The sequence below is a fragment of the Sus scrofa genome, chromosome 2 (genome assembly GCF_054392235.1).
Source record: "Sus scrofa isolate SSC_HxYL_T2T_F1_AM1 chromosome 2, Sscrofa_HxYL_maternal_Yorkshire_Landrace_v2.0, whole genome shotgun sequence".
Lineage (NCBI taxonomy): Eukaryota > Metazoa > Chordata > Mammalia > Artiodactyla > Suidae > Sus > Sus scrofa.
This window is the reverse complement of record NC_139384.1, coordinates 18,305,001-18,324,167: the sequence shown is the minus strand read 5'-3', so window position 1 is coordinate 18,324,167 and position 19,167 is coordinate 18,305,001. Positions and strand designations below refer to the sequence as shown.

General features: G+C 51.7%; 2 protein-coding genes across 5 annotated transcripts in view; both read right to left on the bottom strand.

The window, feature by feature from the left end:
• Nucleotides 1-1,183: 1,183 nt before the first annotated feature.
• PSMC3 (proteasome 26S subunit, ATPase 3) lies at nucleotides 1,184-6,651 on the bottom strand. Its single transcript, XM_003122809.4, has 12 exons — nucleotides 6,609-6,651; nucleotides 6,292-6,375; nucleotides 5,594-5,719; nucleotides 5,054-5,158; nucleotides 4,891-4,953; nucleotides 4,495-4,632; nucleotides 3,912-4,055; nucleotides 3,635-3,783; nucleotides 2,820-2,916; nucleotides 2,449-2,594; nucleotides 1,525-1,606; nucleotides 1,184-1,369 (listed from the first exon to the last, which is right to left on the bottom strand). The coding sequence occupies exons 1-12, from the start codon at nucleotides 6,633-6,635 to the stop codon at nucleotides 1,259-1,261; spliced, it is 1,272 nt and encodes a 423-aa protein (XP_003122857.2). The 5' UTR covers nucleotides 6,636-6,651; the 3' UTR covers nucleotides 1,184-1,258.
• Nucleotides 6,609-19,167, bottom strand: part of RAPSN (receptor associated protein of the synapse) — a 17,836-nt gene continuing 5,277 nt past the window's right edge. Inside the window, exons 3-8 of one of the 4 annotated variants that reach the window (XM_085011191.1) lie at nucleotides 15,218-15,376; nucleotides 14,574-14,672; nucleotides 14,382-14,504; nucleotides 13,836-13,889; nucleotides 12,093-12,292; nucleotides 6,609-6,686 (exon numbers count right to left, since the gene is read on the bottom strand). In XM_085011191.1, coding sequence (XP_084867317.1) covers nucleotides 6,680-6,686; nucleotides 12,093-12,292; nucleotides 13,836-13,889; nucleotides 14,382-14,504; nucleotides 14,574-14,672; nucleotides 15,218-15,376 — 642 coding nt within the window. In that variant the 3' untranslated portion in view covers nucleotides 6,609-6,679. Of the gene's footprint in view, nucleotides 6,687-11,359; nucleotides 11,896-12,092; nucleotides 12,293-13,835; nucleotides 13,890-14,381; nucleotides 14,505-14,573; nucleotides 14,673-15,217; nucleotides 15,377-19,167 lie in introns of those variants that run through there. The other 3 variants (XM_085011189.1, XM_003122810.7, XM_013994350.3) reach the window with 3 other exon arrangements.

The window sequence follows — 19,167 nt, the reverse complement described above, 5'->3', positions numbered from 1 at the left end:
ACAGCTGAGACAGGGCAGGGACAGAACCTGAGCACTTCAGAAACTCTGCTGGGGCTCCTTGGAGGGATGGGAAGCCAGTGGGATCACCAAGGAGAGAGCAATGGACATGCACCCACTCAGGATGGCGGCTTGGGGGCAGTGTGACCAGAGGAAGGGGAACTCCACCTAGGTGGCATTCAGTCACTCTGGGCACGTCCCTTCTGGGGAGGTGATGGGAAAAGGATGAGAAAGGGCTTTTGCCAGAGAGCAAGTGAGAGCTGACAGAGAGCTCTGAAGGGCTGCTGCTTTGAAAGGCCATTCAGGGGTGGTCAGAGCTGCTGAAGACAGCACAATATAAAGTAGGTTTCATTCTCAGACCTGGGTTTGAATCCTACCTATGCCCACCCAAGAGTTGTGCCATCTTTGCCCATAGGCTCAAATGCATCTATAAAATGGGGTCACCCTGTTGGTAGTTCCTGAGGTTAACCAGATAAAATTACACAAAGACCTGCATAGCACCTGGTCCAGGGTGAGCCTTCAATGAGCGGTGAACCACACCAGGGTAGGTCTGAGGTGGGGGAGCTGGAAGGCTCGCAGAAAGACTAGTAAGATCCTGAAGGAAGGTGACAGGATATGGGGCCTGACAGGAGTGGGGCTGAAGGCGGGACTGGGGGAGGTAGAGAACACAGCATGACCACTGCTTAGGCCTAGCAGGGCTCTGAGTAGATCCTGCTCAAGGTTCATTTTTCAACCAGAGGAAATGGGCCGACAGAGCTAAACGCAACGTGTAGAGAAACAAGAGGCTTGGGAGCCAGGAAACCAGGAAACAAGGGGGCAAAGACCCAGAGCCTGGCTTCCCAAGGAAGCAAGGCCAAGGGCCAGAGCACCAACATTCAAAAAGGAAAGACTAGTCTGGTTTCTCTTCAGGCCCCTCATGCTAGAGCTACAGTGCCATAAGCCTCAAAAGTGCAGCGAGGTGGGGGGGCAGGAGTGTGGAGAGAGGGGTCTGGAGGGACACAGTGGGGGAGGCAGAAGGCGCAGGAACAGCTGTAGCACACGCCATTCCCTCCCTGAGGGCCTCACCCCGACAACTGGTTTGAGGCCCCCACTGTCTCAAGTTTCCAGGCAGCAGCACCTGAGGAAGGGGCCTCCTGCACGTGCCTCCACTGCTCCACGCAGAGCCCGGGGATGGCAGACAGACAGGTGGCAGGAACCTGAAACCATCCTTTATTACGAGTCTTGACCAGCAACAGACCAGACAGCAGGTGTGGCGGCGAGCCTAGGCGTAGTACTGCAGGTTGGCCTTCTTCTTAGCCTGGACCTCCAGGATGCCCTCCATGTAGTCCTCGTGGGTGAGCTCTGTGGCGCCCCTGCGCAGCGCGATCATGCCCTGCGCCCGAGGACAGACAGGCTCTAGGATGCCTCCCCACACCCTCACCTGGCTCCCCACCTGGATCCCAGAGGCCTTTGCCTTCTCAGCCTCTTCCTCTTCAGCACCCTCCACCAGCCAGACGACCGCACCCTGTCCACCCACCCACCACTCACCGCCTCCACACACACAGCCTTGCACTGGGCCCCGTTGAAGTCATCTGTACAGCGGGCCAGCTCCTCGTAGTTCACGTCGGGACTGGGGGTGGAGAGATGCAACAGGCCTCAGTTACTTATGGGAGGGGACGGGAGGAGCTGATATCCACCCACGTGCCCCACTGAGCAGCGAGGTCAATGCACCATGATCACGGGTGAGTCCCTTCCCCACTTGTGCCTTATTCTCTTTTCCGTGTGAGATGGGGAGGGTAAGACCAGGTTATTTCCAGGGTCCCGTGTGCTCTAGCCTTCTAGAAATCCACCTGAGACTCCAGGCATGGATCTGGCCTGAGGCCAAGGAACAGGAAGTTGTGGAGACAAAGGCGGCCATCCCTCCATCTCCGAGCAGCACAGGCCATGCGTCAGCACAGTGCTGCAGCCGCCACCTACTCGTCTCGTGCCAAGTACTGCACCTGAGACTCCAGAGCCCCGTGAGATCGGAGCCCTCACCCCCAAGACCCAAATAATAAAACTGAGGCTTCGAGAGGCTACGCAACCTGATGACAGTCACACAGATCCAAACCCAGGTCCATCTGGCCCCTGGCACAACTTCTCTGGGCCATGTTGGGCTATGCTCGCCTGCTGGGGTGGGGGAGGCCAGGAAACAATGCTTCTGGCCTGCATGCCTTCCAATTATGGGGCCGGGGTGGGGGAGGTGGGAGAGGTGGACTCTACAGAGCAGAGCACCTAGAATTAGGGCCTGGGCTCCAGCAAGGTCCTGCGCCAGGCATCTGGGGAGAAATGGAGGCGGCACACCAAAGGGCGCTCTGTGTGAATGCGCCATGGGGGGTGGGGTGGGGCCCGGGGAAGGTCAGTACAAAGAGAACAGAGATGGCTCTGCGGCTGCCTCTCATGTCTCAGTGCCTTGCTTGTTTCTTCGCCCACCTGACGTTCATCTTTCGGGAGTGGATCTGCATGATTCTGGCCCGGGCCTCCTCGTTGGGCATCGGGAACTCAATCTTGCGGTCCAGGCGGCCTGAGCGGAGAAGGGCAGGGTCCAGGATGTCCACCCTGTTAGTGGCTGCAATCACCTGAGCAAGGGGAGAAGCAACAAGCTGAACTAAGGAGGAAGGGGTTCAGAGACAGGCAACTGCCACGGCCACGACAGGCAAAGAGGCTGCCCAGGCACCATCAGGTGAAATGGCAGAAGATATTCACAACATACCCTAATCCTCATTCCAGCTGCACCAACTAGATAACAAAGATCCCCTGACCTTAAGCCCCATGTTCTTCACCTGTGACGTGACGATACTCACCTTCACTTGGGTGTTGGGCTGGAATCCATCCAGCTGGTTCAGAAGCTCCAGCATCGTCCTCTGCACCTCCCGGTCTCCGGCCTTCTCGCTGTCAAAGCTGGGGCACAGGAGACCCAAGTCAGGAGAGGCCTCCCCTCCTCCACCACCAGAAACTCAACCCAACCCATGCAGGGCAGGTAAAGTCTCATTCGACTTGAGGCCCCCAGCCCAGAGAGTGGCACAGAAATGGTGTCACAGACTGGAGAAGCTCCTGGGATCAGGGTCAGGCTGAGGATAAAATTAACCAAAACCCACAAATCGAACTGAAACTTAAAAATACAGAGATCTGGCCCAGACGTGGTGTGAAATAGGGAGCCCTGACAGATGTCCCCAAGGTAATGTCCCTCAAGCTGAAAACACATCAGCTGGGCCCCTGACCAATGGAGAACAGGGAAAAAGGAAAAGCACACCCCAGAGAGAAAATAGCAGGTATAAAGTCTCTCCCACCAGCCCGGGCCTGCAAACCCAGGGGATGCTGTGCAGGGAGTGGGAAGGTGAGGGCAGGGACAGCCGCAGGGGGGTCTGCAGGCCACAGCAAACCTAGCATTTATCCCCAAGAGCAACGGGGAGGCCCAGGAAAGGAAAGCAAGATCTGTTGGCCTGAGGGACCACAGATATTCAGAGGAAAAGAAATGAAGCAAGGAAGCTAGTTACAAGACAATTTAAGAAATATAACCACAAGAACAGGGCTGCCATCATCCTAGGGGGGAGTAGGGAACGGGGAGGGAGAGGTGGAATTTAGAACAATGACCTGGTGGCACCCAGCACCCCCTTACCGCTTGGTACCAATGGCATCCAGCTCATCAATGAAGATGATAGACGGCGCTTTCTCCTTGGCCAGAGCAAAGGCGTCCCGGACCAGCTTGGCACCATCCCCAATGAACATCTGCACCAGCTGGGGGCCCGCCAACTTCAGGAAGGTGGCCTAGGGTGGGGGTGGGGTTGAGGGAAGCAGGCCGAAGGCATGACGAGAGGCCCCCTGATTTGAGCCCATGTATGGGGCAGAGCTTAAACTCCCACCATCTCCCTCTTCATCCCTCCCAAAGCACTCACCTTGGTCTGTGCAGCACAGGCCCGGGCCAGCAAGGTCTTCCCTGTACCTGGGGGCCCGTACATCAGCACCCCCTTTGGAGGCTGGATCCCCAAGTTCTCAAACTTCTCCTTGTGGTTCATTGGCAGGACAATGGCCTCCACCAGCTGCCAGGGAGAAGTCCTGGGTGAGGAGAGTGAAGCCCTGAGGGCTTCTACAGCCCAACCGGAATGGCTTCAACTCCTATCTGCAGCCCTCCTCCTCCAATTCAAGGACACTGCCCTCTCCCCTCACAGTCAGAGGACCCAGAATGCTCGCTGCCCCCAAGGCTGGTTATGGAGTCCCCAGGAACAGCAGGATATGGCAGAAAGTCACTGGGCTAGGAACAAGGCGTCTGGGTTCCAGTCCTGGCTGTGGCCCTAGACTTCCATGACCCTGGGCAAGTCACTCAATCTCTCCAGCTCTCACTCTCCTAAACTGTTACATGGCCTCCTCCTTGCCTCCCTACGGGACCAGGAGAGTAAGAGGCACGGTGCGGGGGGAAGTGCTCTGGGCAATGAAGCAGAAAAACACTAAAGGCTGTCGAGGCTGCGGTGCCTCCCTCACCTCCTGAATCTGCTTGTCCAGGCCCCCGATGTCACTGTATTGCTCTGTGGGCCTCTCGTCCACCTCCATGGCCTTCACCCTCGAGTCATACTCTGTGGGCAGGGTCTCCAGGATCAGGTAGGAGTCTTTGTTCACACCCTGGGCACACAGCACAAAGGTGTGAGATTTGGCCCAGCTCAGGGCCTACCTAAGTGGCTAGATGACAGGTGTCTATAGAGTGAAAGGAAGGGTAAGGGACTGGGCAACACATGAATCAAAGGGCAGGCAGACAGGCTCTCCGGGCTGCTCTGCAGACATTCGGGACCAAGAGTGACCTGGGCTGGGGCAGGGGCTCAGCCGGCTGATGGGAGAAAGCTCACTGGAAAAGCCCTGTCTGGGTTCAGGGACACCACTCACCACCAAGTCTCCTGGCTTCAGCTTTTCAGCATCCACCAACCCAATCACAGGTAGAAAGTATGTCTGTAGGAAAGATTCCAGGTGCAGACTCAGTAACTGCCTTCAGTAAGGCTCCCTAGTCCTGTCCCCCATAGACCCATCCTACAGTTGAAACCAGCCTCACCTGTCGTGTAGAGGTTTTGATCACTGCACACTTGCCCTTCCTCTGGGAATCCAGGTCAATATTGGCACCATCTTCCTCTTGGTCATTGGGATCAACGTCCAGAAGCTGGGAAAGGAAAAAGCTCAGCTCAAGAAGCCCTGCTCAGCCCCCTGACCTCTCCAGAGCCCAGTACTCCTGGAGCCGAGAATACTCACAGGACTGGCCACCCCTATCTCACGCCTCAGACTAGCCCTGAGCCCAGCAAAGGTGTAGTTAATAAGCCAGAGGATTGGTTAAGATTCTGTTCAGGTGTTGCTTCTCTGCACGGAGGTCATCTACCCCTCAAGGAAAAACAGCCAGTAGGAAAGGAAACGTGAGGAGGCCTCTTCAGCCCCATGTATCTCCCCTGGAAATTCACTCTACAAAGGAAACCCTAAAAAGGATGCCCCTTACATGCGATTAGGCCTCCAAACGCCCACCCACTCTTTCCCCAATGGTCCCCTTGCAGGTTATCTCCAAGCCCCAGTGACCCTCTCTCTTCCCCTCCACATACACACACACCTCGATGACGTTGGAGACCAGGTACGGCAGGGTCTTATTCACTTTGATTTTCTCACTGTTCTCTTTGATCTTGTCCTTCATGGCTTGGAGTTCGTGGGTGACTCGTAACACTTCACTCTTCATGATCTGGGGTAGGGGTAAGTGGAAGCAAACATTCAGCCTTAGCTCTCAGCTTGTCCTAAGGCCTTGTAACTAGTGAAGTCCAGGTTGCCCAAGGGACCCTCCTGCACCGGTGCTCTCAGCTCTAAGGCTCCCTGAAAGCTCAGGCTGTGTCCACAACCAGCAGAGGTCAAAACAGGAGGCCAGTCTGGACACCTCCTGGCGAAATAGCTGGAGTAAAGGGAAAAAGAACATGACTTGAGTCAACCAAACAGAGATTTTAGCTTCTGCCTTTTGTTACAGGCTGTGTACTTCACCAGAGTAAAAAAAAACCTCTGTGAGCCTCAGTTTCTTCATCTGTAAAACGGGGACTTCCTAAAAAAGGGATTCTCCAGGGGAAGACTGAAAGACCTCGCTGGGAAAGGCAGTCTGATGAGTCCTCCTCTCAGGCCTGGTCTCCTGCTACCCTCTCTTCTGGTCCCTTTTAAAGCTTAGTTTTCTTCTCTCTTTTCCTGGTCAGAGGGCGGTCCCCACACCGCCCCTAGGGAGGTCGAGAAAGACGTGAGAGTAGCAGCTGGGATCAGGGGTTGTGCGCCCACCTTGATTTCACTGTCCAGCAGCCGTGTGCGCTGCACGATCTCTTCTGTGGACATCTTGAGTACTTCCTCCCCGATTCCATCTTGCTGTGAAAAAATTTTTTTATTAAACTCAGGGCAGCTAACTGATGACTGTGAGCTCAGCCTCAGTTTCCTCATCCATAAAACCATAAGACCCTTGCCCACATCCCCAGCGGCCCCAACCCCCGGACCGGGCTAGCTCTTGACCCCCCCCGCCCCCAGCCACCGCCTCCCCTCCTGACAAGAGCATCTCTACGCTGGCCCCTGGCTCCAAGACCCCAAGCTCTCCCGCCGCGCACCTCAGCCTCATCCCACACCGTCGCCATCTTCTCCTGCCGAGTCACTGGACTCTCGAGCTGCGGCAGCAGATTCATTTCCTGGAGGAGAAGGTTGAAGATTAAACCGGACAGCAGCCGGGGCGAGAGATTAATAATGTCTTTCTTAACTCCTGCGCTTGACTAACGCCAGCCCTCTTTCTCCAAGTCCTGACTCTTGACAGAATTAGCTTGCGCCGCGTTACCACAGCGAATCTGCGTCTGCGATTCAAAAGACGAGGCCCGGGCCACAGGACCCGCCCCTAAGGCTCCGGAACCGTTCCCGCCCTCGTCCTGTTTATGCCATCGCAAGAGGTAATGCGCTATTGGCTGACACGCGCAGAGGGGCGTGGCCTTGATGTAAAAACGTAAGAGGAAGGAGAAAAGAGGGGAACGAGACGGCCTTTGGGCAATGTAGTCCTAGTCCAGCGGGCGCATGAAAAGGCACTTTTGCTGCTTTTGGCGCGGGCGGGAGCGAGGGCGAGGGGTGCATTCCCGGCAAATGGAAGTTCCCAGGCTAGGGGTGGAGTCGGAGCCACAACCACAGCAACTCGGTATCATAGCCTCATTTGCGGCCCACACCGCAGCTCGCGGCCAAGCCAGAACCCCAGCCCAGTGAGCAAAGCAAGGGATGAACCCGCATCTTCAGGAATACTAGTCGGATTTGTTTCCGCTACACCACAACAGGAACCCCTGAAAAGCCATTTTTGAAGGGGGGCTTTCAACCTCAGAAACTGGCCCAGTTAAGAATTAGGGAATTCTCTTAATGGAGTTCCTGTTGTGGCTCAGCAATTACCAACTGACTAGTATCCCGGAGGATGCAGGTTTGATCCCTGGTCTGGCCCAGTGGGCTAAGAGGCGTTGCTGCAAGCCTCTTGGTAGGTCACTGATGTGGCTCAGATCTGGCATTGTAGCTGTAGCTTAGGCCGGCAGCTGCAGCTTCGATTTGACCCCTAGCCTGGAAACTTCAGTATGCTGCAGGTGTGGCCCTTATAAAATAAAAAAAATGGGAGTTCCCATTGTGGTTCATGGGAAATGAATCTGACTAGCATTCATGAGGACGCAGGTTCCATCCCTGGCCTCGCTCAGTGGTTTAAGGACTCTGTGTTGCCTGACCTGTGGTGTAGGTCATAGATGTGGCTCGGATCTGTCGTTGCTGTGGCTGTGGCATAGGCCAGTGGCTACACCTCCAGCCCTAGCCCCGGGAACCTCCATATGCCACGAGTGGAGCCCTGAAAAAAAAAAAAAAGAATTAGGGGATTCCCTAAAAGAGGGTGGGCCTCATCCAATCAGTTGAAGATCTGACTAGCACAAAAAGGCTGACTATCCCCAGGGAAAGAGGGAACTCTTCCTGCCTGACTGCCTTGAACTGGCACATGGGTCTTTTTCAGGATTGAGACTTGAACTGAAACATCAGCCTCTTTCTTCTAGGGTCTTGTACCTGCTGGCTTTCAGACTAGAATTTACACCATCAGCTCTCCTGGTTCTCAGGCCTTATGATTTTGATGAAGCTAAACCATCAGCATTCCTGGGTTTCCAGTTTGTCAATTTACTCTACAGATATTGGAGACTTCCCACCTCCATAAATATCCTTTTTTTTTTTTTTTTTCTTTTTATGGCTGCACCCATAGCATATGGAAGTTCCCTGGCTAGGGGTTGAATTGGAGTTGCAGCTTTGGCTTACACCACAGCCACAGCAACACCAGATCTGAACCTTATCTGGGACCTACACCGAGGCTTTGCAGCAATGCCGGATCCTTAACCAACTGAGCAGGGCCATGGGTACTAGTTGGGTTTGTTACCACTGAGCCATAATGGAAAACTAGTCAGATTGTGTCACTCTGTTCACAATTCTGTAGCAGCTACATGATTCACTCAGAGTAAGAGCCAAAGTCCCTACAATGGCCCACAGGGCCCTGGGGGTTTTCATTCCCCCACGACTTTCTCCAGGACCTTGACCCCCACTCCTCGCCTCCCTCATCAGTTACAGGCCTCCTTGCTTCTCTGAGACCAGGCTATGTCTGCTCCTACCTAGAATGGTCTTTCCAGGATATTTTCTTCACCACCACCCCTCACCTTTGCTACTTCAAGTTTTCTTCTTTTTCTTTTTAGGGCCACACCGAAGCACATGGAGGTTCCCAGGCTAGGGGTCCAATCGGAGCTGTAGCCACTCGGCCTACACAGCTACAACAACACCAGATCCAAGCCACACCTGCGACCTACATCACAGCTCACGGCAACGCCAGATCCTTAACCCACTGAGCAAGGCCAGGGATCAAACCTGCATCTTCATGGATGCTAGTCAGGCTCATTAACTGCTGAGCCACGATGACAGGAACTCCGCTCCTTTAAGTCTTTGCTTGAATGCCTCCTTCTCATCCAGACCCACCCTCACAGCCCTGTAATGCTGCAGCTCCCCCTCCTGGCCCCTCCCTGGCCCCACCCTCCTCAACACCTTACCCTGTACTATTTTATTATCATATTTTATTATCATATTTTCATATCATATTATCATATTTTATTATCATATTTTTTATTTTGAAGATCATCTCAAATCTAGAGAAAGTTTGCAAATATAACACAAATAATTTTTTTCCTGCATCATTTGAGAGAAAATTGCTGACCAGCAACCACATCACCTGAAATACGTTGGTAGGAATTTCCTGCAATCATGGATACTTTCCTACTTAACTACAATACAACCTTCAATATCAGGAAGTTAACTTTGATATATTTCTACCATCTAATCCTCAGAATCCATTCACCAATTGTCCCAATAATGTCCTTCACAGCATTAATGGACATACTGGATCCAGACTTGGACTTATCCAGAATCAAGACCAGAGTCAGGCATTGTATTTAACTGTAGTTTCCTTAGTTTCTTTCCCTCTGGAATTATTTCTCAGTATTTCCTTGGCTTCATGACCTTGACCGTTTTGAAGATTACAGTTACTTTGTAGAATATTTCTAAATTCCTGTTTATCTGGTGTTTCCTCATGATTTCACGTTCAGGTGATTTATCTTTGGCACGAATATCACAGAAGCAATGCTGAGTGTCTCACTCCATTCATTCAGGTAGCAGCTGATTTCATTTTGTCCCATTCCTGGAGAATGTTGACCTTTCTCACTTGGTTAATCTGGTGTCTGCCAACCTCCACTGTGAGGTTGCCCTTTTCCACCCATAGTTCCAAAGACCATTCAATCCCCATAGTCTTTGGAACTATACAAATATCCCATTCTTCATCAGATGTTAAATTTATTCATTTGTTTATTTACATCAGTATGGATTATATTATCCAATAAATAAATCATTGCTATGGACTGAATAGCTGTATCTCCCCACCCCTCCAAATTCATATGTTGAAGCTCTAACCCTCAAGGTCAGGCATTTGGAGGAAGGACCTTTGGGAGGTAATTAGGGTTAGATTAGGTCATGATGGGATTAGTGACCTTATCAGAAGACAAAGACGAAGATCTTGTTCCCTCTTTCTGCACCCACAAGCACAATGACACAGTGAGAAAGTGGCTGTCTGCAAGCCGGGGAGAGAAACCTCAACAGGAGCCAACCCCGCTGGCACCTTTATCTTGCACTTCCAGTCTCCAAAACTGTGAGAAAATACATTTTGGTTGTTTTAACCACCCCGTCTATGGTATTGTGTTATGGCAGGTAGCCTGAGCTGACTAGGACTATCAATTTTTTTTTTTTTTTTAACAGCTGCATCTACACCACATGGAAGTTCCCCAGCCAGGGGTCAAATTGGAGCTGCAGCTTCAGCCTATATCACAGCTTGTGGCAACACCAGAAACTTAACCCACTGAGCCAAGCCAGGGATCAAACCCACATCCTCACAGAGACAATATTAGGTCCTTTACCCACTGAGCCACAATGGGAACTCCAGGACAATCATCCTTAATGGGCCAGCAGGAATCCATTCAGTCTGGCTCATGTGGCCTTTTGAGTTATTTTCTTTCTGTGTGTGTGTGTGTCATTTTTCCATTTCTTGGGCTGCTCCTAAGGCACTGGACCCCTTCCCCAACTAGGGGTACAATCAGAGCTGTAGCCACCGGCTGTAGAGCCACAGCAACTCGGGATCCAAGCCGAGTCTGCAACCTACACCACAGCTCACAGCGACGCCAGATCCTTAACCCACTGAGAAAGGCCAGGGATCAAACCCGCAACCTCATGGTTCCTAGTCGGATTCGTTAACCACTTCGCCACGACAGGAACACCCATAACATCTTTCTAACAGACTTACTATGTCACTGGTTTACTGTGTTTACTGTTATCACAGGCTCCTCCCCACCCCTGCTTGTCAGCATTTTCTTTTTCTTTTTTTTTCCCTCTGGCTGCCTCTTGGCATATGGAGTTCCCATGCCAGGGATCAGATCCCAGCCACAGTCTTGACCTAAGTTGCAGCTGTGGCAACACCAGATCCCCGGTGCACTGTGCCGGGCCTGGGATTGAACCTGTCCCAATGCTCCCAAGATGCCACTGATCCCATTGCGCCATAGTGGGAAGTCCCTGCACTTTCAACATTTAAAGGTGCTCTTCACTTGTAGCATCTTGCCTCTAGCTCACAATGACACCCCAAGAACCCGGAGGGCCAGCTGGAGGCGCTCATTCATACATGCAGAGGGACAGGTGCCTCTGAGAAAGCTCATCATGTGTGGGGAGCCTCACTCCCATCCTCCCCCACCCCTCAGCCGTCAAGTGGGGAAGGTCAGAATCGCTGGGATCAGGTACCAACAGTTTATTTCTCTATAAAGAGCAAAGTACAAAGACGCGGGGAGGGAGGCTGGGTCTGGAGCAGCAGCACTGGACAGGGCCCAGGCCGTGGCAGCCGCCCCAGCTGTAAACAGGCATCAGAAGCACTGCTAGTCTGGCGGGGGGGGGGGGGGGGGGGGGGGCGCTCCAGGGTGAGGGTAGAGGAGCAGGGGAGGCGAGGTGGAGGCCTGGCAGAGTCACACAAAGCCAGGCTTCATGGATGAGCGGCGGCAGTTGGGGCAGCTCCGCGTCCCATTGTTCTGCAGGCACCTTGGGAAGCAAAGGGCTCTGTCCACTCACCGGGCCTGTCCTTCCATCCTGGGCTGGGCTCTCTCCCCTCTCCTCCCCGCTGCAGATGCAGGAAGTATCCACAGCCCCAGGCTCCTGCCAGCGGCCCAGCTCTGCTCTTGCCCTCTGCCTGGGGAGGCCTCCAGGGCAGAGCCTGGGCGGAGAGGCAGGAGACTGGGATGGAGGCAGGTCTGGCCTTGAGTGTCTAAACCCCATGACCTGTGAAAGCATTTCAGAATCTCCTTTGGGGACAATAATTAAAGAATGTCCACCTCGTAGGGCCGCTAGGAGGATTCAATAAGTTAAAAGATGGGAAACTCTTAAAACAGGCATGGTCCGCAGAAAACACTATGCACCCGTTTGCTGTTCACGTTGCTATTGTGATTAGGCCCCGAGTGCCCAGGCGGGGCGCTCACCGGAGGTGGAAGATGTGGGAGCAGGGCAGCGCCTGCAGCCGGCTGTTCTTCTCTCCTATGGACTCGCCGCACAGACCGCAGTAGAGCTCAGTCTCCTCCACGCACTCGTGGAAGCGCACGACGTGCGCGCGCAGCTCCCGCTGCAGCCCTTTGCTGCGGTAGATGCTCTCGCTCAGGCAGTGCAGCTTGAGCTGACCCAGCTGGGGCCGGCGGAGACAAGACCAAGTCAGTGTGGAGAGCAGCTGTCCTGCTGCCCTCCTAACCCAGCCCAAGAAGCTATCCCCGCAGGGCCACCATGCAGTCAGTATATAGGGGTCCACTCCTGGCCACATTCCTGCCTGGCTGATGGATGTAGGAAAAATGTCCTGCCCTCTCTGGGCCTGGGTTTCCCCTCATGCAGAATAAGAGAGCAAGTGAGATCAGTGACCTTCACCCGACAACCAGCTGGGGGCCTCATGTTTTTGAAGGATTTTTTTTTTTTTTTTTGTCTTTTTAGGGCCACACCTGCAGCATATGGAGGTTCCCAGGCTAGGGGTCTAATCAGAACTGTTGCCACCTGCCTACATCACAGCCACAGCTACGTGGGATCTGGGCCGCATCTGTGACCTACACCACAGCTCATGGCAATGCTGGATCCTTAACCCACTGAGCTAGGCCAGGAATCTAAACCACAACCTCATGGCTCCTAGTCAGATTCATTTCTGCTGCGCCACGACGGGAACTCCTTTTTGAAGGATTTTATTGACCAAAACTGCTGCATTGACTCCACAATAATTAATTTGCTCTCCTCCTTTTAACGGGAGCTCCCGCTGTGGCACAGCGGGTTAAGGACTCGGCACTGTTTCCGCGGCAGCCAGAGTTGATGCTGAGGCCTGAGTTTGATCCCCAGCCTGAAGCAATGAGTTAAGGATCCCGTCTTGCCAAAGCTGTGGCCTAGTTTGCACCTGTAGCTCGGATTCAATCCCTGACCTGGGAAATTTCATAGGCCACAGGTGTGCCACCCCCCAAAAAAACCCACCATGCAATAGCTCAAGATCATTTATGATGAGCCTGAGAAAACTGGGTAAACCAGAGTGGCTGTAATCCAGCCGAAGGCACATATATTTGGCATTTTAACTGGACCGTGTTCCTGATCCCTGAGAAATGCACATCTTCTAGAAGACTTTGAGAAACTCTTCTTCTAGAAGCCTATTTTCAACATTTAAAGGTTTGGATATGAAAAAGAAAAAAGAAAAAAATAAAGATTTGGATATGACTATTAAATTTGGAGAGGCCACATATACTATGGAAGGAACACAGACTTGTTTTTTTCTTTGTCTTTTTAGGGCCACACTCAAGGCATAAGGAATTTCCCAGAGAACTAGGGGTCAAATCGGAGCTGTAGCCGCTGGCCTAGGCCACAGCCACAGCAACATGGGATCCAAGCCACCTCTGTGACCTACACTGCTGCTCACGGCAATGCTGGATCCTTAACCCACTGGGCAAGGTCAGGGATTGAATCCGCATCCTCATGGATACTGGTCAGGTTCTTAACCTGCTGAGCCACAACAGGAACTCCTGAAATTCTTACCCTGCCCTCCAACGCGCTCTCTGAGTGGAAGAGAAACAGCCAGGGTATGAGGATGGCTGGGGGCAGCTCCTGGAGACCAGTGTACGAGCAGGATCAAGGGGGCCCTCCCCCCACCCACAAGAGCCCACCCTGGGCTCTTGACTCGTGGCGCGGCAGACGAAATCAGCTCTGACCTTGTTCCCCACCTCCTCGGCCAGGTCCTGGGCTCTTTCAATGGCATCCAGAGCCTGGAAGGTGAGAGCACAGGCCAGGGCTGCAGGCAGAGCTCTCTGACAGAGGTCTTGGCTCATAGGAAAGGGAGGGGCAGGTCTGGGGAGGGCGGCACTGCTGGGAGCTGCCCTGCATGCAGAGGTAACAGGAAGAGCCTGGGGGTACGGCTGTAAAAGCTCTTCGGGCAGGCTACCTCCTGCCTCAGTTTACTCAGATGCAGGATGGGAAGAATATTCCTGTCTCACGCGGTGTTGTGAAATCATAGGAAGCACTTAAAGTGTCCTGAGTTCAAACCCCAGGTCTTGCCTCTTACTAGCTGTGTGACTGGGCAAGACTGGGGCCTTCTCCCAGCCTGGAAAATAACCTGGAATCCCCTGGCCTCATGGGCTGGGGTAAGTGTCTGAAAGAGTCCTGCCCAGAATCAGACCCACAGATTGTTGGCTGACCTACTGGCCCCAAGAGGGAGCACTGGGGAGAGCTGGGGGCTGCAGGCAAGGGTCCTGCCTTACCTTGTCCAGTGCCTTCCTGGCCACCCAGCACTTGGCCACACCCAGCAGCACCTGCACCTGCCCCAGGCGGTTTCCAATCTCAGTCATGATGCTCATGGCAGAGTCGTACCTGGGGAAGGCTGTCTGCGCAGCCAGGGAGGAGTCAGACTGGGCCCGGCCTGCCCTGCCTCCCCTGCATCCCACTGACCTCACCTCCAGGTCCCCACGGTTCCGGTGGATGTCAGCAAAGCAGAGCAGGCAGAGCGCCTGCAGGGGCCGGTCCCCATGCTGCAGGGCAATCTTCATAGACTCCTATGACAGAGGCCAGTCACTCAGGCCTGCTCATCTGCCCCCATCCCTGGGGTGCCCTCACCCAATGGGCCCCTCTGATGGATAGTCCAGGGTCACCCACATCCTCAGAGCCCAATACATCTTTTATGGTGCTGAGGCCTCACGTACTGAACAACGGAGGACTAACAGCACCTGGAAGTGTAGACAGTGAGGCTCAGAGAGCAAAGTGACTTGACCAAGGTCACCTGGCTCCTAAGTGCCAAAGCTGGGATTTGAACCCATGTCAGTGGAACTCCAGAGCCTGGCTCTCTTCTTACCTAAAGTGCCCAATGAGGGGAAGGGGGCAGAGGGAAGCCCCATCCCCTGAGAATGAAAGGGAGTGAGGTTTGGGGCAGAGGTGAGAGGAAGAAACAGCCTTCAGGGGCTCAGCTGTAGAGAGGCAGGGCCAGGGCCAAGCCTCGGGGGCCTCAGTGGGCCGAGTTGGCAGGAAGAGGCCCTGCTGTCCTGGGCCCCAGACCCTGGTCCACACCACCACCTGCCCCTGTTCCCCCTCCCTCCTGCCCCACCTCACAACACTCCATGGCACTGCCCAGATGGCCCAGCAGGCGATATGCCACAGCCATGTGGTACTGGCTCATGGCCCGGTACTTGAGGCTCCAGCCTTTGCCGTAGTCGTTGACAAGCTCAGCAGCCTTGCAGGGGAAGAACAGGGCTTTCTCGTAGTCCTGTAGGAGACACAGGGAAGGGGCAGGATGGGAGGGCCACACTCCACCATGAGTTCCTTCCTTCCTTCCTTCATTCTGGGGTCCAGGCAAAGAGTGATCCAGGCAGAGGAACAGCCAGTCCAAAGGTGTGGGCTCAGTGAACGCAGGGCTTTTCATCTGGTTGGCCCATGTTTGGCAAGAACCCAGCACAGTTCTTGGCACTTGGCACAGTTCATTTCGCAGTAAGTGTCGAATGAATGAATGAATGAGAAGCAAGAGAATACGGATGGCTTCTCCTCACACCCAGTCCCGATGAGGCCCCTCGGCTTCAGAGACACACAGAAGGCAGTTGGTAGGGATATCAGAGCCCCCACACCCACTGGAGCCTCCCTCTGGCACCAGAAGCAGCAGCGGTTCACCAAAGGCTTGGTGACTGATTGCCAGCCAGCGTCATTGGCTCAAAGAACACCAGGACAGACTTAGGCAACGAGATCCTCCTCTGACCCTTCCTTTCTCCTCAAACCCCCAAATATCTTTTCAACCTGTTCATTTTGAGCGGAAGACCTCACCTTATACACGATTAGGAAAGCAGAAGAAAATCAGAGAGAAGCTGCCTCATCTTCCTTACCCATCAAATCCAAAAGATCTGTTCCCACTCTGTCTCCCTCCAGCTACTCCCTGCCTCTATCAAATTAAATATAGCCCCCTCCAGGTGGGCTCTGGGACGCCCATCCTGGCTTCCTCCTACTAAATCATTCCCATCAGCCTACAGATGCAGCCTGGCATTTCTTACCTCTTTTTTGGCTACACCCGTGGCTGTGGAAGTTACTGGGCCAGGAGTAGAATCCAAACCTCAGCTGTAACCTATGCAAAAGCTGCAGCAACACTGGATCCTTAATCCATGTTGCCCAGGTGAGGATTGAACCCACGCCTCAGCGGCAACCCCAAGCCACTGCAGAGACAATGCTGGATCCTTAACCTTCTGTGCCACAGTGGAAACTCCCTCTTATCCCATTTAAAAGACAAAAATCAAAATCAAACAACTTTTGATCCCATATCCCATTCGGCTACAGCCCCATTTCTCTGTTCATTTTTGTAGAAAGTCTATATGATTTTTTACTTAATATCTAACAAGTTAATATGACCAAAAGAGAACTCTCAATAACCCTAATAGAAACTTATTCCTGGAGTTTCCGCTGGGGCACAGCAGGATCAATGGTGTCTCTGCAGCAACAGGGATAATGGTTTGACGCCTGGCACAAGCACAGGGGGTTAAGGATCCAATGTGGCTACAGCTGTGGTGTGGGTTGCAACTTTTGCTCAGATTCAATCCCTGGCCCAAGAATTTCATATATGAGGGGCAGCCAAAAAAGAAAAAGAACAAAACAAAACACACACGCACAAAAACTTGGTCCTAACATACTTTGCTATGTACTTTTTCATTTTTGTTTTTAGGGCTGCACCTGCAGCATATGGAAGTTCCCATTGCAGCTGCCAGCAACGCGGGATTTGAGCCACATCTGTGAACTACATACCACAGCTCACAGCAAGGTTGGATCCTTAACCCACTGAGCAAGGCTAGGAATTGAACTCATGTCCTTGTGGATCCTAATGAGGTTCGTTACCACTAAGCTACAGTGGTATGTGCTTTTTTTTTTTTTTTTTTTTTTTTTTTTTGTCTTTTTGCCTTTTCTTGGGCTGCTCCCACGGCATATGGAGGTTCCCAGGCTAGGAGTCTAATGGGAGCTGTAGCCGCTGGCCTACGCCAGAGCCACAGCAACATGGGATCCGAGTCGCATCTGCTACCCACACCACAGCTCACGGCAATGCCAGATCCTTAACCTACTGAGCAAGGGCAGGGATGGAACCCTCAACCTCATGGCTCCTAGTCGGATTTGTTAACCACTGAGCCACGACGGGAACTCCACTATGTGCTTTTTAATTTGAAGCCATGTAAATGTTCTACAAATTTTATTTTATTTTAATATAATACTTTTAATTTTTTTCATTATAGCTGGTTTGTTCTACAGATTTTAAAGTATTAAATTTCGTTTAAAAAAATCCATAGAAAATGGAAAAAAAAGAAAATGGAAACAAATGACTAACTGTAACATATCATATATTAATATTATATTATAATTAATTATAATTATAAGGATATATTATAATACCATCAAGGTATATTATATTTTCATAATTTTATAATGGTTATAATATATTCATTGCATACTAAAATAACCACACAGAAAAAATTACTTCAAATGACCTTAAAACATACTTGAACAGTTCAGCCACAGTGGGATATATTATAAAGACAAAAGAATGCAGGAATTCCCTGGTGGCTCAGTGGGTTAAGGACCTGGTATTGCCATTGCTATGGCTCGGGTCGCTGCTGTGGTGTGTGTTTGATCCCTGGCCCCAGAACTTCGGCATGTCATGGGTGTGTCCGCCCCCACCAAAGAATGCAAAAAAATCATAAACTTTATTTATTCATCATCTTTTTTTTTTTTTCCTGTGGCATGCAGAAGTTCTGGGGCCAAGGATTGAACCTGCACCACAGCAGTGACTTGAGACAGCAGTGACAATACTGGATCCTTAACCCCTTTTAGCCACCAGGCAACTCCACCTTTCTTCAAAAAGTAATTTTTTTTTTTTTTTTTTTTTTTGCTTTTTAGGGCCTCACCCGCAACATATGGAGTTTCCCAGGCTAGGGGTCTAATCTGAGCTACAGCCACAGGCCTACTACGTCTCAGCGACGGCAATGCCAGATTCAAGCCACATCTGCAACGTACACCACAGCTCACAGCAATGCCGGATCCTTAACCCACTGAGGGAGGCCAAGAATCGAACCTTCAATCTCATGGCTCCTAGTCGGATTCATTTCCACTGTGCCACAACGGGAACTCCTTAAAAAGTAATATTGGTATTGACTTTTGAAACTCTTTTAGGTACTTTGTAGGATAAATTAAATATTTAATTATATTGTTAGAAACCAAGATTTTCAGTTTAAGAGAAAAGAGAATTGAGTTTGAAATAAATTAAGGAAAATCCTGGAACATTAGATATGAATCGGAAATAGCAATATATTGGCGACTGAAGATATTTAGTAGCAATGACAACCCAGTAGCAATGAACATCCTAAGAGCCCGCATTTGGTCTCTAGATACCATTTCCTACTAAAAAGAACCCAGAGGAATGGCTCGTTCCAAGTCTGGAACAGGAAATACAGCAGGCCCTCTGTATCTGTGGGTTAAACTTCCTTGCATGCAACCAACCCAGTGTTGAAAGTATTCAGGGAGGAGTTCCCATTGTGACTCAGGGGGATAGGAACACGACATAGTGTGAGGATGCACATTTGATCTCTGGCCTCACTCAGTGGGTTAAGGATCCAGCCTTGCTGCGGGCTGTGGCATAAGTCATAGATGTGACTTGGATCTGGTGTTACCATGGCTGTGCTGCAGCTCCAATTTGACCCCTAGCCCAGGAACTTACATATGCTGCAGGTGTGGCCGTAAAAAGAAAAAAAAAATTTTCAGGGGAAAAAATTCCAGAAGGTTCCAAAAAGCAAACTTGAATTTGCCACACACCAAACTATACGGACTTTGCATTGTATTAGGTATTATAAGTAATGTAGAGATAACTTAAAGTATACCGGAGGATGTACATAGGTTATATGCAAACACGACACCATTTTCTAGAACCCTCTTGAGCATTTCTGGATTTTGGTATCTTCAGGGATCCTGGAACCAGGATACTGAGGGACGACTTGCATGCACAATGAGCCTGGGTCAGGCTATTGTGCCAGAAAACAA